The 18,502-nt window shown below is 34.9% G+C and overlaps 1 protein-coding gene across 1 annotated transcript; it reads right to left on the reverse strand.

The window, feature by feature from the left end:
• Positions 1-1,373: 1,373 nt before the first annotated feature.
• Positions 1,374-2,153, reverse strand: LOC123866758. Its single transcript, XM_045908436.1, has one exon. The coding sequence runs from the start codon at positions 2,151-2,153 to the stop codon at positions 1,374-1,376; it is 780 nt and encodes a 259-aa protein (XP_045764392.1).
• Positions 2,154-18,502: the final 16,349 nt, after the last annotated feature.

An 18,502-nucleotide genomic window follows, 5' to 3' on the forward strand; every position in this document is an offset into this window, starting at 1 on the left:
GTTCCGGCATGCCTCTAACGTTGTTTGGTGGCACGTAGTGTCCTAGTGGTAGGTCTGCTGCGGTGGACATCCACTGGCGGAGTATCGAGGCGTTGTCGGTCTCTTGTGCTCCTCATCAGCGGTGGGATGGAACTTCGTGAGGTTTTTAGTCGGTAGGAGTCCAGCATAACCACTGTGCTATCCATGACGGATTTTCCTCACGATAATAAAAAAAGGGATATAAACTATGCCCATTCCAAAGTTCAACAAAATAGTTTCAGTCATTGTGGCGAGTAACGAACATCTAAACATCCAAACTTTTACATTTATAATATTTAGTATCAGGATTAGGATGAATAATGACAGAACACTCAAGTAGGTGCCTGATAAAAACTTTCTTTACAAACGCTTAGCGCCTCTACGTTCACTAGATCTATAAAATATTAGGTATTTTAGCGGTCTACGTAGTACATTCCTGGAAAGCGGGTTGTTATTTTATGATTAATGATTCCATTTGCACTGAGATCTCTTTTCTCTACTTACAAGCTCATGAATTAATGAAATTCTTTAAGAGGATCGCGTGGAATTGATCTTCCGGTTTTTAGATTTATCAAATATTTATAGGAAAAGGAATTTGCTTAAATTATTATTATTATTATTATTAAGCCTTTATTTACTCCTTATCTTTAAGTACAATAGGTTTTCTTACAACTATATAGCTATTTATTCTACAATTTTTACCTTTATTTTATGTTAGTTTTGTTAGTAAGTACAATTGTGTTTTGTATGTGTGTGTGTTCATATGTTATGTTTTGTACAGTGTTAGTTAATAAAATCGTTAGTTTACAAATGTTTAAAACTACTTAGTATATACCTACATTTATATCTATTGCTATATACATATATTATTATTGAGTAATTATTTGTTTGCGTAGGTAATCACTATTAAATCTAGATAAGGATCCCATATTTGGGTATAAGGCCTCCCCCCGGTTTTGTCTTTAATTTTGTTGCATTTTTCATTAATGCAAGCGCTTGAAAAATCCATAATAATTATATAAATTCTTTTCATATTCCTACTTCTTCTTTAGATTCCTCATGTTAGTAATTAGTATCCCAGAATTTTCCTTTTATGTTTAAGTAATTATCATAGCCTCACAGGCAAGTACATTCCATTTTGTTCAATTATGTAAATAAATCCTGTTTTTATCCTATTATGCGTTTATTATAAAAAATATTATAATGAATATTGTATTTTGAGTAGTTAAATATGTATATTCAAACCGGGGGGGTTGTGGTCATACTCCTCCACGGTGACCAGCCGTCTTGGAGGAGGAGGAGGGAGGCACCTTATGTTGTAAGTATTATAATAACTAAGTAAATATCTCCGTTTGTTAAGGTGTTGCTGTAGACTCTGGATTCAAGTGTTTTTCGTTTTGGTTATATTTTTGGGTGCCTTTGTCGGTCCAGTAAGATGTTAGGATGTTACTTTTCTGGGTTTGGGTCGTCTTTTTGGGTTTCCTTGTAAATTTACCATTCTTGTCAGGAGGAGTTTCAGAAAGATTGCGTTTACTTCCTCGTTTTGTGTTTTCACTTGTCTCTTTTTGTGGAATGACAATTAACTTATCATATTTGATTATCACTTTTTTGCCTTTTTCCCGCTCTTCCTTCGCAATTTCTTGAAGTTCTTTTCTTTTTTGTAAAATTTTTGGTGGGTAATCTTCTTTTATATAGTAATTTAATTGTTCAAGTGATTTTTTGTTGCGTAAAATTTCGAATTTTCTCCTAAATGTAGAAAATGTAACAATAACGGGTCTAGGTTTATCGCATTTTTTACCAATTCTTTTTATACCTTGTATTTCAAAACTAGTACAATCTATTTTCGTAATATCACTGAATATCTTCAGGAAATTATTCTGTAAATCCTCGTAATTCTGTTCTTTTTCCTCCACACCAAAAATAACGATATTTCTCTCCCTGGCTTGCTTTTCGAGAAGGTCTAGTCGTTGTTCTTGTGACCTAACTGTGACCTCTAGATTTTGCAGTTTACTTTGGATATCGTCAAATTTTTCGTTGATTTTGTTAAGTAAATTTATTTCACTGTTTTTGACACTATCTTTTGTTTCTTTAATGTCTTCTTGTATCTTTTTCAATAGTTGTACAATATCTTCCATCTTTGTTTTAAAAATATTTTTTAAATATCAAAAAAAAGTGAAAAGTTAACTCTTAGGTGCCGAGGATCGATCTCGATAATGTTGCAACAGACCAACGATGTTCGCACTGAGCCAACCTATCGTTCGATTCCAGCGTTGAAATACGTGAGCGTTATCTGCGGACCCGCGATGTATGCTTGTCTAACTATTTTTCAATCAACCCTCAATAGTTCACTATTTGGTTTTTATTATTTTGGTTAAAAAATGATTAATTTGACTGTACCTTACTCGATGCTTCATAATATGAGATAGGCGCCATTTGTCCCGCCTTAACGCATCTATCTCGCTCTATCATATAGCGCTGTCCCTCTCTCTCTACCACCGCCAGCAGTACGGAGCTGGCCAAAAGGTGGCCGCGTTTGTTTTATTCATTGGCGTTTTGTTTCCCGCCGAGAACGGTTGTGCTTGCTTAAAGCAGCACTATGGAGAAAAAATTACCTGCATTGGATAAAGTATTATAATACTCGTGCAAGAGTATAATTACTAAACAATATTTCATAAAGACGGTAAACCAGATCACGTGAGTTTTTCAATTTATTTAATTCTTATAAATGTTTGAGTATAGAAATGCTTTTATTTCTTAAGCAAAATTTTACTGCATAGCTAAATTCATTGGCTATTTATGAAAATGTCATCTTAGAGGTAGTTTGTTAATTTAAATACATGATTCAACAGATAGTTTGACATCGAATGAGTCAAATATCGATTTTATTAAGCTACCGTCAATGAATCCTATATAATTTCCAACAATTCATTGTGAACGAAAAACTACTCCATAATGTAGGTAGTTTTTAAAACATTTGCAGTTTTTGTTACATTCAGCGCCACAAAAACCACAGTTGGTTTTACCTGGCACTGAGTTAATTAATTATAGCTATACAATATAAATAATTATACCAGCATAATGCCAAATTGGTAATGTAGGTACATAGTACTTAATCTTGTGGGTAGGTAAGGACAATGTGCAGCGCGACGTGCAACGTCGTGAACATTCACGTCATTCATATTTTTAAATGCTATTATTTTCTATGGAAAGAAATGTTGAAATATTTATTGTTTAAAAAGCTAATGCTATTTATAATTTAATATAAAAGGTATCCCGGTAGTACCGGTGCTTCCGTTTCATTTACTTTTAGATTCTTGCAGAGTAGAAGTACATAATTGATTACATTGAAAAGAAAAGGTTCAGATACCAGTTTTCAGATTAATCGAGCCTATTGAAAGTGAACAAATTTATAGCTTATCAAATGATGTAAAACTTTCATGCCTATCCACCTACCACGATAAATATATTATCTCTCACGTTATGTTGATAATTTGACCGGCTTTCATGAACTAAACCCGTGGTAGATGCCTTTTACGAGTTAACAGAACTGGTATAAGTCGAATTGAATAAAAACATTTTGAATTTGAATTGGATTCATGGTCAGATTCAGAACAACGGTATTAGAGTTACCTAAGAGAAGCGAAAGTGTAAGGCTCGAAGAAATGTTAAAAAGTTTAAAAAAAAAAAAAAAAAAAAAACTACCTTCGCCGCGCAGGCGTATGTTTGAAAACAGAATGGCTCTTCGTGGGAGTTTACATGGCAGTGGTTTTGGTCATTTAAGAATCTAGCTCCGCCTCGCAGGCGCAGCTTAAAAATTAAATGCCTCCTCGCGGGAGTGCATGGACCATTTAAAAACTTAGATCCACTTCGCAGGTGAAGCTTAGAAATTAAATGCCTCCTCGCGGGAGTGCATGGACCATTTAAGAACCTAGATCCACCTCGCAGGTGCAACTTAGAAATTAAATGCCTCCTCGCGGGAGTGCATGGGCCATTTAATAAGCTAACTACGCCTCGCGGGCGCAGTGTAAAAGCCAAGTAAGCAACTCCTCGCGGGAGTGTGCATGACATTGTTATGGTCTCAACTCTCAGTGGAATATCAATCAGTCGCTCTTGGGCGCCACTGATATTTATGCTAAGGTTTACGCTCCGGACCTAATGTTTTGGCTGATTAAAAATCTAGCTACGCCTCGCAGGCACAGTTGAACTACGCAGGCTGGTCAGCACACCTCATGCATTTATGTTTGTAATGGTCCATGCCTACTTGCCCTTGCAGGGTAGTCGTTGCTAGGAGCACAGCTGCTCTCGTTTCAGTCACGAAGTAAATAATTTTATGGTCTTTTGCATAACCTTATTAAGGAAAGTATGGGTTCAAAGCGATACCGAATGCAAATATATTGATATAAATTTCAGAGGCCACTTGCGTCGCGTTACAAACAAATTGGGAAAAGTAAAAGCTCCGAAATTACACATAATATAAATATATTCTTATATCTCATAAAGCGTATCGCATACCGCTTTTTACAAGCTCCCGATATTTTTAATGGGAGTCATCCAAATATCGCAGTCCTATTGCCATAGATTGACATCTACAGTGTGTATAGTGGGCAATGCAATCATTTTTAATTGGCTGTCGCTCTCTTGCTGCTGGCTAATTACAGCAAGTATTAAGTTTATAACAATGTGTTATTCACATCTCTCAAGCTAAAGGAGCCATACTTCTGACCAAGTAAAGGTGCCTATAAATAACATGAAAAGAAAGCCAACATAGCAATTTATTATTTTTATGTGGAAAACTTAATTCTATCATTACACGCTAATTCAATGGATACGTTAACCTAAATTCATTATCATGATAAACGCATCACCAGCTCACTACAGAGCACGGCTGTCTTCACTAAATGAGAAGGGTTAAATAGTTTGAATTATACAATAATATTTTTTACCATTTACAACTAACCTAATGACTCTATACTCGTCATATATCGTTGTGGTCTACATGAGCATGCCCAGTGATCAACTGATCAGGTAGATTTGTTCAGTGACTGACATGAGCGTGCGAACCTCGTGCGTGAGTGGCGCCCGCTGCAGTACGCGAGTGCGAGTGCATGTTTGCGCCAGCAGTGGCGGCTTGCGTCCACGTGACCCACTCTTTCGGCTCTCGAAACTGTATTTTCTGAAGAATAGCAGGTTTTTGCACCTTCCCTCATATTATTGATCTGCATGAAGCGAAGGATTTGAGATGATGGTATCAGAATCTCCTTTCTTCCATCTACATGCCTTTTGCAGTTTATTCTCTCACAAACAACGTTGCATGGACATCGCGTGTCGTGCTTGATTGGGCAGACTTCTCTTTGTCGAGCCTTGGACCAAACCGATGCATTCCAGGAGAAATTTCCGGTTATTGTAAATTTCAATCAATCAATATATTTTTGATGTAAATGCATGTATGCTAAGTGCAATGCATTTAATGGAAAAGTCAACAAGGATGTTAGAGTTTATTTAAAAGTATCACCTCATTTCCAAGGTCATGGTCAGCTTTTTCGTCTGGCATGGACTTATGACAGAAGAGGACGCAATCTGCTCCTCTCTTGGAACTGGCATCGTGGCTACCAGATTACTATTATCATTATTTATTATTTATAATAGACTAAGCAGCTTTCGCTGATTCGTCTATATCAGAGGTACTTCGAGTTTTTCCGAATGTTTGTTTAATGTTTTCTTGAACTGGTTATCAGAGCTTGTCATAACCACATCCTTGGGCAATTTATTCCAAATGTGACCGACTCTGTGGGTCAGAAAGTGTTTTAATGGATTTGACAATGATAATTGACATGTAGCTTCATATCATGTCCCCTAAATCTATGATTGCTCCTTCTCAGAAACATGCTTTCAAAGTTGGGACATTTAATAGTTATTTAGTATTTTGTACGTTTCAATCCTGGATCATAGTCTAATACATTTTCAGTTTTGCAACAAAACAACGGTCATGCCGACTATGTTTCTAGACTTGGCATTCCTCGGAATTAGCATTTGCTAACCGCATACTCGTATGGCGGAGAAAGACTTTAGAATGAAATGCTAGATTTATTCGCACCTAGCCGTGCCCGGTGTAGCAAAGCTTTTTTAAATTGTGCTGCTATCTCATTCTATAATCTTAAACAAGATAGCCTTCTTACATGGAAAATTTAATGTTAACTGTTAAAATCGTTTTCCAGTTCAAAGTCACATGACAAAAAATTTCATATGCTCTGCTCGTGGCAGAAGATTCATGGTTATACTTTTAAAATAAAACAACCCCTTTATTTTTCAAAATTTTTGGTTCAGAAACTGATTCAGTGGACAAAAATTTTCAAATCTAACGAATTTCTATATTCGAATAATAACTTTGATCCAGCCTGATGTATCAGAACTTAAGATCTGTTTAGGGGGTGTGATTTAATTTCATAGTTATTCGTAATTGTGATATGGTTATTAATTCTGAGTGAATTAGATCTGTGTGCAAGGATGCTACAAGAAGCATTAACACAATACCTTACCTTGTATATGTTATAAGTGGGCTGTAATCCTAAAATCTACGACATCTTCTATGATGTCGTTGGATTTAATAGTCATGTGTAGGTTTGGATCGTAAAAGTTCCAGGAGCAAGGTATGTCCGACGCTGGAACGATATCAGTCCAATCCAAGATGTCAAATGAACAGGTTAAGATAGTTTTATTGTACAGTTCGTTCGGATACTATTGTGCAAGGAATGAATTTTCGTACCGAATCAGCTTACCGTGCCCCTGACTATATTCTGATCCTCGACACGGGCTATTTGGGTAACATTACCATAAAACTTTCAATAAATTGAAACTGTGAGAATATCCCTTGTTTTTACCAGTAAAATATCCACTTTTATGATTGAACTTGGTCGATTTCTTTTCATATCTTTTGTGAATTGTACGAGCATTGCTGACTGTCTTCAAGTTAGCATAGTTAAACATTGTTGTCATGAATTATTCAAAGTAGTACTTACCTACCTTGTCTTTGTCACTTTTCGATGGTCAATTTTTGGGTTCTTATGATGATGTAATGGTGATACTTAATTACGTAAACTTAAAAACTAAAGCTACGAGGGTTCGAAATGCGCCCAGGCATGGGAAAGGCTCACAAGGCTCAGCTGGGTAGTTACCTGTTCTTTAAATTATCACCACTTCACAAAATTATTAATATTTAATAATAACAAATCTTTATTGACTTCACATAATGTAGTGTTTACAAGCTATCGAAGTTGTTAAGAAACTCATTCTTAAGCTTTCTTATCATTTAAATAATCCTTTACATTGTGATAGGATTTCCAATAAGTTTCGTTTTATGAAACTTTAAGCTTGTTGAAAAACGTCTCCAAAAGGTTTTTGTTCCGTTATTGCTTCGAAATTAAAATCTTTAAAACATTATAATATTGAGCGCGCCAAGATAGATCTTGGAATGATTAAGCATTGTGCCAGAAGACAGTTTTTAATAACTACGTTTTATCACCATAGCTGGGCATTAACTCATTAATCCCTTCATCATTAATTAATGAAGTCAACATTTCGGCTAACAATAAGTCATTACAAGTCCTGGTCTGGTTCAAAGTGTCCTAGCTACAGCCGCTCAACGCAGGTTGTAGAGTGTTCCTTTATAGCTTTTTCATGCTTAGTTTAAAATAAACTTCTAATTCTAATAATAGGAAGAATGGCTGCTAGTCAAATCAGCGACTTTTTATCATGTATTATAAGAAGCAAGCGTTATTTTGCGGAAGTCCATGATATGCAAGGAACCAAAAGCTTAATTTGCTATAATTTATTTTTGACAGTGGCATCATCCCAATTCTGTAGAATGATAAAACAAAGAGTAAGAAGGAAATACCTAAACAATGATGAATTGTTTATTTATGAGTTTCAAATTAGTTTTCTTCTGTTCTGGTGAGAACTGTACGAACTTTTCTAAATAGCAAAGCTATGAGCCAAGAAAAGGACATGGAACTAAAGAAACTAGACTGTTCTGGGAAGATTTTTCCTGGTCATAGTGAAAATAGTTATTTTAAACAAAGGAACCTTTCCATTTTAAATTCGCTCCAGGGCATGTTTTGCGCATGTACTAAGTTACTTATTTTTACCCAGGATTGTTCATTGTGATTAAATTGTTCTTAGTAGATATCTAAGATATCAGATGTCCGAGGATTTCATGCAGGACGGTAATAATTTCAGTATGATTTCGAAACGATTGGGTCAATTGTCTATTGTTGTTGAAATAGCTGTATTTTGACCCAGTTATATTGTTTTTGGTGGTACCCATATATTATGTTATTGACTCATTGAGTGAGTCTAAAATATTTAATCAATCTTGCAATGGCAATTGTTTTCATGACTTATCACTATCCTAATATTGATGCTGTCTAATTAATAGGTGGACTTTATATGTAAAGAATGTATTTACAAGTGTTTGTGAGGTCAGCCTTACCTATTGACTGAGTATTACACATACAGGCACGCATATAATTTTAATTGCTAAATTTATTGCCTAGCTTATAATGGTTTGCCTGATGTAATACATACACGCGTATATCTTTTCTGTTATTTTGTATGTCGACTTGCAAACTCATTCTTAACTCGCAATCATGTGAATAGTTTGTTAATGAGGATTTACACCCCGTAATTTTTCTTTTCTCTTTTCTTAGCAAGAAAATGGCATTATTTGCCCAACATATCAGTTGTCTTATATATATGTCACATTGGCGTCAAAGATGTTAAATCTTTGTATAGCGCAGATCACCACCACCACCAGGCGATAACAAACACGTCTCATATTATGAAGCATCGAGTAAGGTACAGTCAAATTAATAGACGCGTTTTACCTACCAATAAAACGCTTATTAATTTACTTACCTTACTCGATGCTTAACTTTGAATTCTGCCTGGTGATATTCAACGCAATGAATAAAACAAACGCGGCCACCTTTTGGCCAGCTCCGTACTGCTGGCGGTGGTAGAGAGAGAGGGACAGCGCTATATGATAGAGCGAGATAGATGCGTTAAGGCGGGACAAATGGCGCCTATCTCATATTATGAAGCATCGAGTAAGGTAAGTAAATTAATAAGCGTTTTATTGGTAGGTAAAACGCGTCTATTTATGTAATTCACTTTGTATACTTACTGCACTATTTATTTGCAATAATATCAATAGCAAAATAGTTTTTAATTACTTTAGCCAGATTTAATTGTTTTTGCCTTTGTATTTTAGCACGTTTGTTTACAACACTTGAACGCTTGGTAGAAAGTATATTCATAAGCCTTTTCCACAGTTTTCTTATGTTTATACGTCTTGATAACGTTTTCACTTGCGATTTGTATATAGTTTTACACTTTTTTCACAAAAACAACTGTAAATTTGCGGTTTTCATTTTAATTACTAATTTTAAATACGGATCCTATACGTTCGCACGCTCTGCAGCGCCCTCTCTCTCTATTTGCTTAAATACATTACTGATATTAACTGTTTACTTTATTTTTGAATTTAGATTTTGGGACACAAATTCGTTGAGCAATATGCATTTTACAATTCAATATTTTATTAGTTTATGTATATAGGAATATTATATGAAAGTGTATTTGTCGGTTGGTTTGTTGGTTAATCTTCAGTCATGTTGCAACGATTCACGGACCAACGCATCGACAAATATCTGATAAGTAACATAAGCTACTTTTATCCCGGAAAATCAAAAATACTCACAGGATTTTCGAAATACTAAATCCACGCCAACACACTCATGGGCATAATAACCTAATAACTTATATTTTACAAAAGTGTTAAAGAAAAAATTCCTACATTTCTCTTGCCGTCACAAACAAGGAAATCCCAAAAAGCTACTGTTTAAATTCACTTGACTTTTCCACGAATAATCACGTTTGACGTAGGTTGAGGGCACTCGAGGGCTTTTGGAAACTTCCAGAGTCCGGAACAAAACTGTTAATATTAAAAAAATAATTGGACCATGAAACCCCCTGACTTTAGCATATTATATACATATTTTGAAGCAAATAATATCACCGGAAATCGGTCGAAAAAACGGTGGATTATGGCACAAGTGGGTGCCATAGACTAATTAAGTATAGATCATGCAAATTGGAAGCAACTTAGCAGAAAAGTGGACCCAGGCGTAGGCTGAGGCAAAAGCTGGGAAGAATAGAAAACATCCACGTGAACGAAGTCGCAGACATCACCTAAGTATGTAGTAACTTAATAAACATGAACTTTTATAACAAGAACAATAGTACCTACCTACTTAGTCAGTCTTTTTTTTACAGATAAAATAAAAATATTCTAATCCATACTAATATTATAAGTGCGAAAGTGTGTCTGTCTGTCTGTTCAACCCAAAACGTCTAACCGATTTTGACGAAATTTGGTACAGAGTTAGCTTATATCCCGAGGATGGATATAGGCTACTTTTTTATCCCGGAAAATCAAAGAGTTCTCACAAGATTCCTAAATACCCATCCGCTTAACCGATTTGCAAGAAATTTGGAACCGAGGTAGCTTGCGTCCCTGCAATTAACATAGGCAACTTTTATCCCGGAAAATCAATAGTTCCCATGGGATCTTTAAAAACCGAAATCCACACGGACGAAGTCGCGGGCATCCTCTAGTCCTAGTGAATAAATAATAATGAACAAAATTCGGCACTGGCAGCAAGCGAACCGTGGCTTAGCGGTCAAAGCGTCGGGCCCTAATAACCCAGAAGACGCAGGTTTGAATCCTGCCGCTTCCACAATTTTCGATTTGATTTAAAAAATTACTTAGTTTCCTTGAAGCGTAGGTAAAACACTATCATAAATATTATAAAAATCTTCTAATGAAGCTCTTTCAAAAATCGCGATACGTGTATTCAAATATTTTGCGCACCTCGTTAAAATCAAATGCAATGTCGGTTGGAGTGTAGAGTGAATTCATTATCGCGGTCGCACAGTCGTTAGTGGTTTACGACCCTGTTCAACGAGTCTTTGAAATAATACTCCCTCGACGCGCGCCTTGACGTGTTTTACACAAGCCATAATATAATATGCTGTATATTATATATTTAAAAACCGGCCAAGTGTGAGTTAGCTTCGTACCTATGGTTCCTACCTTGGAAGGATATGTGCAATTATTTTGTTGCTTAAATTATAACCAACTACAAAATATGAGTTTGTAATCGCAAATTTTAATGTGATATAACTACAAATTTATAATTTTCGGATTTCCCCTTTATTTGTGCTATAGGATCTGGCTTCTTGCCAAATTTTATGATTCTAGATCAACAGGAAGTACTATGTATATAGGTTTTGATTTCCTTCCGAGTTTCAAAATAACATAAACGGGGGTAGTACGGGGTATCTTTTGATTGCGGTGACTTAGGATTATGATTTTCTCACAGCTCCAAAAGATTGCACACATAAGTACTTCGATTAATTTCAACTTAATTCCTTCACGCGTTTCTGAATAAAAGGGTCCTGACCGATAGATAGACTACGAAGTTATCCTTCATCCGCCATAGGTAAGGGTTAATTTTTTTTTTGGATGTACGGAACCCTAAAAACTGAACACTGAAAATCCCTTTCAGCTCAACTTGTATAAACTAAGGTTCTATGCAAATTGTAGACTATATTTGGCTTACAAAGTTGCAGTTTAGGTTCAAATTTTACAGTCGATTACTCGACGATACAGACAGTAACTGAATTGAAACAGCCGACTAGCAGTCTTTGCATAATTAGTGCGACAAAGCTTCCTCGCAGTTTTTGTCATAAACAAGATTTTGCCAAAGCCCCGAGAAAGTGTTGTCGCATTGATTATGCTTGAGCCGCTGTTTTTAAAAGCCTCGATTGCTCAACGGTTAAGGAGTGGACTGAATTCCGAAAGGTCAGCGGTTCAAACCCCACCCGTTGCACTATTGTCGTACCCACTCCTGGCACAGGTTTTACGCTTAATTGCAGGGGAAAGGGGAGTATTAGCATGATTAGCATGGCTAACATTCTTTAAAAAAAACTTTTACACATTGGTTCAGTTACAAAAATACACCAGAGGGTCGCAATGATAGCTGCAATGTGACGATTTATTTCCAGATGTAAGGATATTAACAGTAACTCATAAATCCAAATCTGTTAAGGTATTTAGAAGTTATGGGAGAAAAAACTAACTCACATACATACATTACATGGCCTGTGAAAGCAAACTCCTTTTTTTTGGACAGTCATGTAAAAGTTTTAAAAAGCTGTTTTTACTTTTAATTTATTATATAAGACTTCGAATTACGGTTTCAACATTTTATTGGCTGAGGCAGGAAACATGGTCCCCACTAAAAGGTCACATAGGTAGCTCTATCTACATAAATCAAACGTAAATAAAGGAGCTCATAAGCTGTCTAGGTAATGCCATTCAAGCCAAGCCAGGGTGCGTAATATCGTAGAATAAATCACCGACATTATAATATATCTACCCCTGGTGTCTATTCTTGAATATTATGAACATTCAGCAAACTTATATTATACCGGGGACATACCACAGTTAATTTGATGATTTTCATCTGTCGATATGTGCCGTCGTGACCACGACTCATGGAACTGAATTGAAATATCTATACTTATAAATAAAATTGAAGTGTATGTATGTATGTTTGAACGGACTAATCTTCGGAATGACTGAACCTATTTTGACGGGACTTTCACGGACAAGTAGAGGATTAACCAATGAGTAACATAGGCTACTTTTTTAACCAACTTTAAAAAATGGAGTAGATGTGTTTTTCTACCTATGTACCTACTCTGATACCTCCGAGATTTCTGAACCGATTTGCGTATTTTTTTTAATCGATAGAGGAACTTTGCGACATTGTTCCATCAAAAATTTGGATTCCAACTCCTCAATCCTCAGGGAATCTGACCAAGCCACGCGGGCGAAGCTGCGGGCATCATCTAGTCGACAAATAAAAACCATCAAATTAATTGTGGTATGTAAATGCGCCCGTTATCTACAATATAATATGTCCTTAAACCACGAAATAAGCTTAAAATCATTCAGCAAACTATCTATTCTACGTAATAATACTGTTTTGAATTAAGCAAGGTAATTTAATGCAGTAGTACTTATTCTTTAATTGTAAAGATATTAGAAAATCATAGATTACTTATACCTAATAACATGCTCTTTATGTTAATCATCCCCTTCCAACTTTGATTTTTTACTTGGATCTATTATGGTTTTATCACTAAATCATAGTAAGAAAATCACATGCGTACCTACTTGTCGCATACACATTTTCTAAAGTAGGAAAACTAGATTGTAATCTATGATTATAATAATATGATAACTTAGAAGTTTACTCAGGTATTTTACTTAATAAATAAAAATATGTTATAACTCCCATATTTCCGTTTGTATCACTGTTATTAATTTACCTACATCATATTTACACCTATGCTACATTTTAAAGTAGGCACATATCATCATTAAAATTGGTTTTCAATTCCAACTGGGTTCATTGGCTTGGTAATTAATTAAAAAGCTTGATGAATAAATAATTAATCGAGTTTGTAAGCTTATACCAATCGCGGTTTACAAAACCATTGCCAAAGTTGGTCGGGAATAAAGTCAATATCATAATAAAATTGATATGCTATTCATCATACATACATAATAGATCATATAATTATATTATAATATGTCATATCTACCAGCCTTTGCCACAAGCTTTCTGTTGTACGCAATATCTATACTAAAATGATAGGCCTAAAATATGTATTCTATCTCATTCGTTATATTCCCTCCGGACAAGGATAACACTAGATTTTGACATGTTAGAATTAGTTTTGCTTAGAAATCATGTCCAACAGAATTAGCTTCTTTATTTTTCTAACTTTATTTAGAAGCTGGACGATTTTGTTAATGCTGAGTAAAATACCTATATTCAAAAATGGATGTTTGCAGGACGCTTATGTTATACTTTACTCACGCGTTTTATTTTTTAAGTAAATTATATAAAAATAATCATAGTACAAACTTTTTTAATTGACATCGAATGATATTAAAAAAATATTTTAATCTTTATTGAAAGAGCTTAGTCGCTATAATAGCATCTTGAATATCATATGTGGGAAATATTATTCTTGAAGTAAACTCCAATAGGTACAATTTGCCCGAAGATATCTTCCCTCATGAAAATTTCTTAGATGCGATCATAAATCGCTTCGGTTGACATAATAGCGTAAAGGGAACGGTGTGGATTTATGCATGGCACCAAGGGTTGTTAAATCTTGTAAAACACTTTGATTCAGCGAAAAGAATACTGGAGAAAGAATATAAAAAGTAAAAACCCTTTATTTATCAAGTAACGAAACGAATTTAACGTAAAAAAGTAACCAATTTTTTTCGGCCCGCGAATATTGTTGTGTCCGCGAGAATATAGGTTTCAAAATCCCACAGGAACCCTTCGTATTCCCTTCCTATTTGGGAAAATAAAAGATTCTGTGTAGTTAAAAATGATCCTCCAAAATATTTTAACTTTATTTCGTTGAAATCGTGTTGAATGAAGTAATTGTCAAGAAATAAAAAAGAAACAAACATACAATGTATGTATGTTAATTTCTTTTTTACATCTAAAAGTGTGTCCGTACCTATGTAGATACAGACACACTTTTAGATGTCCCATTGGATCTCCCAGTGTGTCCGAATGTTGCTGGTCCCTTTTGGATATGTCCGAGCCCCGAGAGAAGGACAGTATTCGGGCCGGTGTTTCTTCTGACTAGCAGAGGGCACAGTGGACAAAACAAGGAGTGGGGAGTGGGTCCGCGGTAGAGGTCTACCTCAGCGGACGTCGCTGGTTAGGTCACGGTTGATTACTTCGGTGTTCCCGTGACCCAATCGAAAGGCGACCTGCGGAAGCGCCGCTGGGTTTTAGTGGGTATTCCGGTCGCTTCTCGTCCGGCGAGTCCCACATTCCCTCCCCGTTTCCAGGATAAATGCGTAAACGCATTTTCTTTTCTTCTCTCTGGGCTGGTTTCCGCACTTAAACGTTTCCGTCTGTGGTATATGCGTTGCCCTTCCCCGACGAAATTTTCACTCCAGCCATCCAGGCTCGCTTCAGAAGCCGAGTAGATCGCCCAGGCGTAAAAGCATTTCGCAGCATTAAAAAAAGTTACTTAATTTAGTTGTAATATCATTCTATTTAATTATTACATTTAATTACCTAGTTTAGTTTTACGGAGGTCGTTCGTACATACAATGCGTATCCATTTAACAAAAAAGGGCTTTCATTTATTTTCCTTTTATTTCATAGTCAATTATTGTACTTTACATTATAATATTTTACATGAAGTAAATTAATATCTCACTTCAAAAGATATACTTATTATGATAAAAATGAAGCTCTTTATAAACGTAATATACCTACATTTTGTAAACGCTCTTTTGATCAAAAGATATCGCACTTGTAATATATCCCATATAATAAAAATAATTGGAATATTCTCGCTCTCTTTACCTATTTGGTACAGTACGCCAATAATTTCGATCTGATCGATTTTTATGAAAGAATATATTATTATTGTATAAGAAAATAGATTCATAAATAATTGGTTTCATTCAAAGTCCAATTATTAACTATCACACTAATATTATAAAGGCGAAAGTTAAGTAAAGTAGTAAACAATAAACTTTATCTGTATATAATATTGTAAGCTTTATGTACAAGTAATTATTGCATTTAAGATAATTATTAGGTATCATTGATAACAATCAATTTTTTGTCCAACAAATGTTTGGAACTATATTTCAACTAGATACAAATAACAGTGGTACCTACAGTTAATTACTTCAATATAGGTCTAATATAAGCCTCCAATGTACCTTATTCTGGCATCAAAGTAGGACAACCCTTCATGAAGGAACCTATAAAATTATCGTTGCCGTGAACGATACTTGCGTAACATTTTCAGGACCGAATTATATTTTCGGGGGTTATTTTGTATTCATCGTGAGCCAGGGAAATTAATCATCCAGTGATGATTTCGTTTTCGTGCACCGTAATGGATTCTAGGCAATACAGGGCATTGGAAATTCAGAGCACGATTCAAATTAAGTGATAAAGCGATGGGAGTACGCCGTCTGCGCCCTGTCGCCATGTAATGCGCGGAGACCCCACGAGAGCGGTGACCTATTAGCACACAATAAATAAAAGTACCTACGTATTTGTGCAAGACAATGATTATTGAATTCAAATTCTAAAATCATTTATTTGAAATCCCTTTATACCAATAGAAAGGTGAATTTCTTGCTGGTTCTTCGGCATTCCAAACCAGTGGTAAATTATTCTGACGATTCAAAAGCATTTTTGTAAAAGTTTATTTGAATTAAAATTTATTGTATTCTAAAAATAATAAAATCGCAGTATGTCGTACCCACACTATTTTTGCCTATAAATTCAAAAGTGTTTCTGTCCGTCTGTCTGTCCATTATATTTTATCTTAGTTTAACCAATTTTGACGAAATCTGGTATAGAAGAGAACTTTGACAACCCGAGGGACGGATTTAGGCTAATTTTTAAAAAACAAAATCAAAATATTTTTACAAAAGCCAAATTCAAGCGGACGAAGTCGTAGGTATCAACCAGTTTACTATGAAAATATTAGTATACTTATAAAGTTAACGTTAGTATACTTATAAGGTAATTGAAGAGTTTTGAATAATAAGGCAGTCACAGTGTAGAAGCTTCTCGTTGTTTTTAACCCCCGACCCAAAAAGACGGGTGTTATAAGTTTGACGTGTGTATCTGTCTGTGGCATCGTAGCTCCTAAACTAATGAACCGATTTTAATTTAGTTTTTTTGTTTGAAAGGTGGCTTGATCGAGTGTTCTTGGCTATAATCTAAGAAAATCGGTTCAGCCGTTTGAAAGTTATCAGCTCTTTTCTAGTTACTGTAACCTTCACTTGTCGGGGGTGTAATAAATTTTTAATTTACACTTATAGATATATAATATATACTTAATTTAGACTAATATTTTCCTCTCAAATATTAATGAAACAAAATAACTGAACTATCTTACTTCTGCCATAAACAGAATGATCACGTACCAAGTACGATATTCATTATCGGCCATTGAGGGTGAACAGAGGAAATTTGTAAGGGATAAAATGCTGTTTATGATTTTATGATACTCCCCAATTCCCGAATATGGTATCGTAACGATAAAGTGTTACGACTTTCCCGAAGTAAAGGGAAAAAGAGAAATTGTCACACGAACACACGTTTCAGTTATAAAGGATATTATATAGAAGCTACAACATTTACTTTAATGGCCAGAGAGCTTGTAGGAAATTTACTGATGGTGCTTGATAAAATTACTTAAGCTACAGATACATTACTGTGTTGTAATGTATCTGTAGTATATTGTGTACGCGTAGTCAGTGATGACATACGAATTCTCTTCTCAGAATGTGGAAATCCGTAGAAGAACCATTATGATCTACATACCCAAAGGGTTATGAAGCTGAACTGCCGATGGGCGGGACACGTAGTTCAAAGAATGCTAGACGTTGGGGGTTTCACGGTGCTGGAATGGTGACCTTATACGGAGCACGTAGGTATATTTTACTAATCTCTAAATTATTTTTCTCATGTAATTTTATTTTTAAAAAGTTTTTTTTTTGTAGTTGAACAAAAATTATGAATAATTGTTTATTTCATTCAGATTTTAAGCACCTCCTCAAAACTTGCCACAGGTTCTCGGATAATAAGGACGCACGATGATGTCTCATCTTAATAATTTGGCAAAATGAAAGATGATAATATTATATTCCATATCTTATACTCGTGTGTATTGAGCATAATATGTGCGTCACATGGTATTATGATCCCCTAATTAAATTAATGCTACCAATATGAAGACGATTCTCATTAGACTCCAATTCATAGGTCATAATATTATTTATTAATATAGAAAAGTACTGGGATGTTTATTTTGTAAGAGTAAATACAATAATTATTTGTAAGATAAATTAATTTACTGAGTAGTGATTTCTATTTTATTTGTCAAGACGGATAAATTTCTTCTCAATAGGTATATAACGTAAATGGGATTAGTTACTTTAATAGTATTTATTTTATGTATCAAAATGTAGCTGATAGAACATTTTCATGCAATGTAATAAAATAATATTGGCATTTCGAAGTCTAATTTATTAGAGACTTCGCTTCAAAGTGGAAATCTTTTTCTAACCATACATTTTGGTTTTCATGGATAGCAAGTTTGGAAAAACACTTTTTAAAGACCTCAATTGTTTAATAGCTCTACCATTATTATTCTCTGGATCTGGGGAATTATTGGAACAAAACATAATCTTTTCGATAACATAATATTATCATACCTATATTTATAATCAGACCAAAACAGTAGGTACACCAACTTTAATAAAATCAGTTGACTAGAACTC

Source organism: Maniola jurtina, chromosome 7, assembly GCF_905333055.1.
Source record: "Maniola jurtina chromosome 7, ilManJurt1.1, whole genome shotgun sequence".
Lineage (NCBI taxonomy): Eukaryota > Metazoa > Arthropoda > Insecta > Lepidoptera > Nymphalidae > Maniola > Maniola jurtina.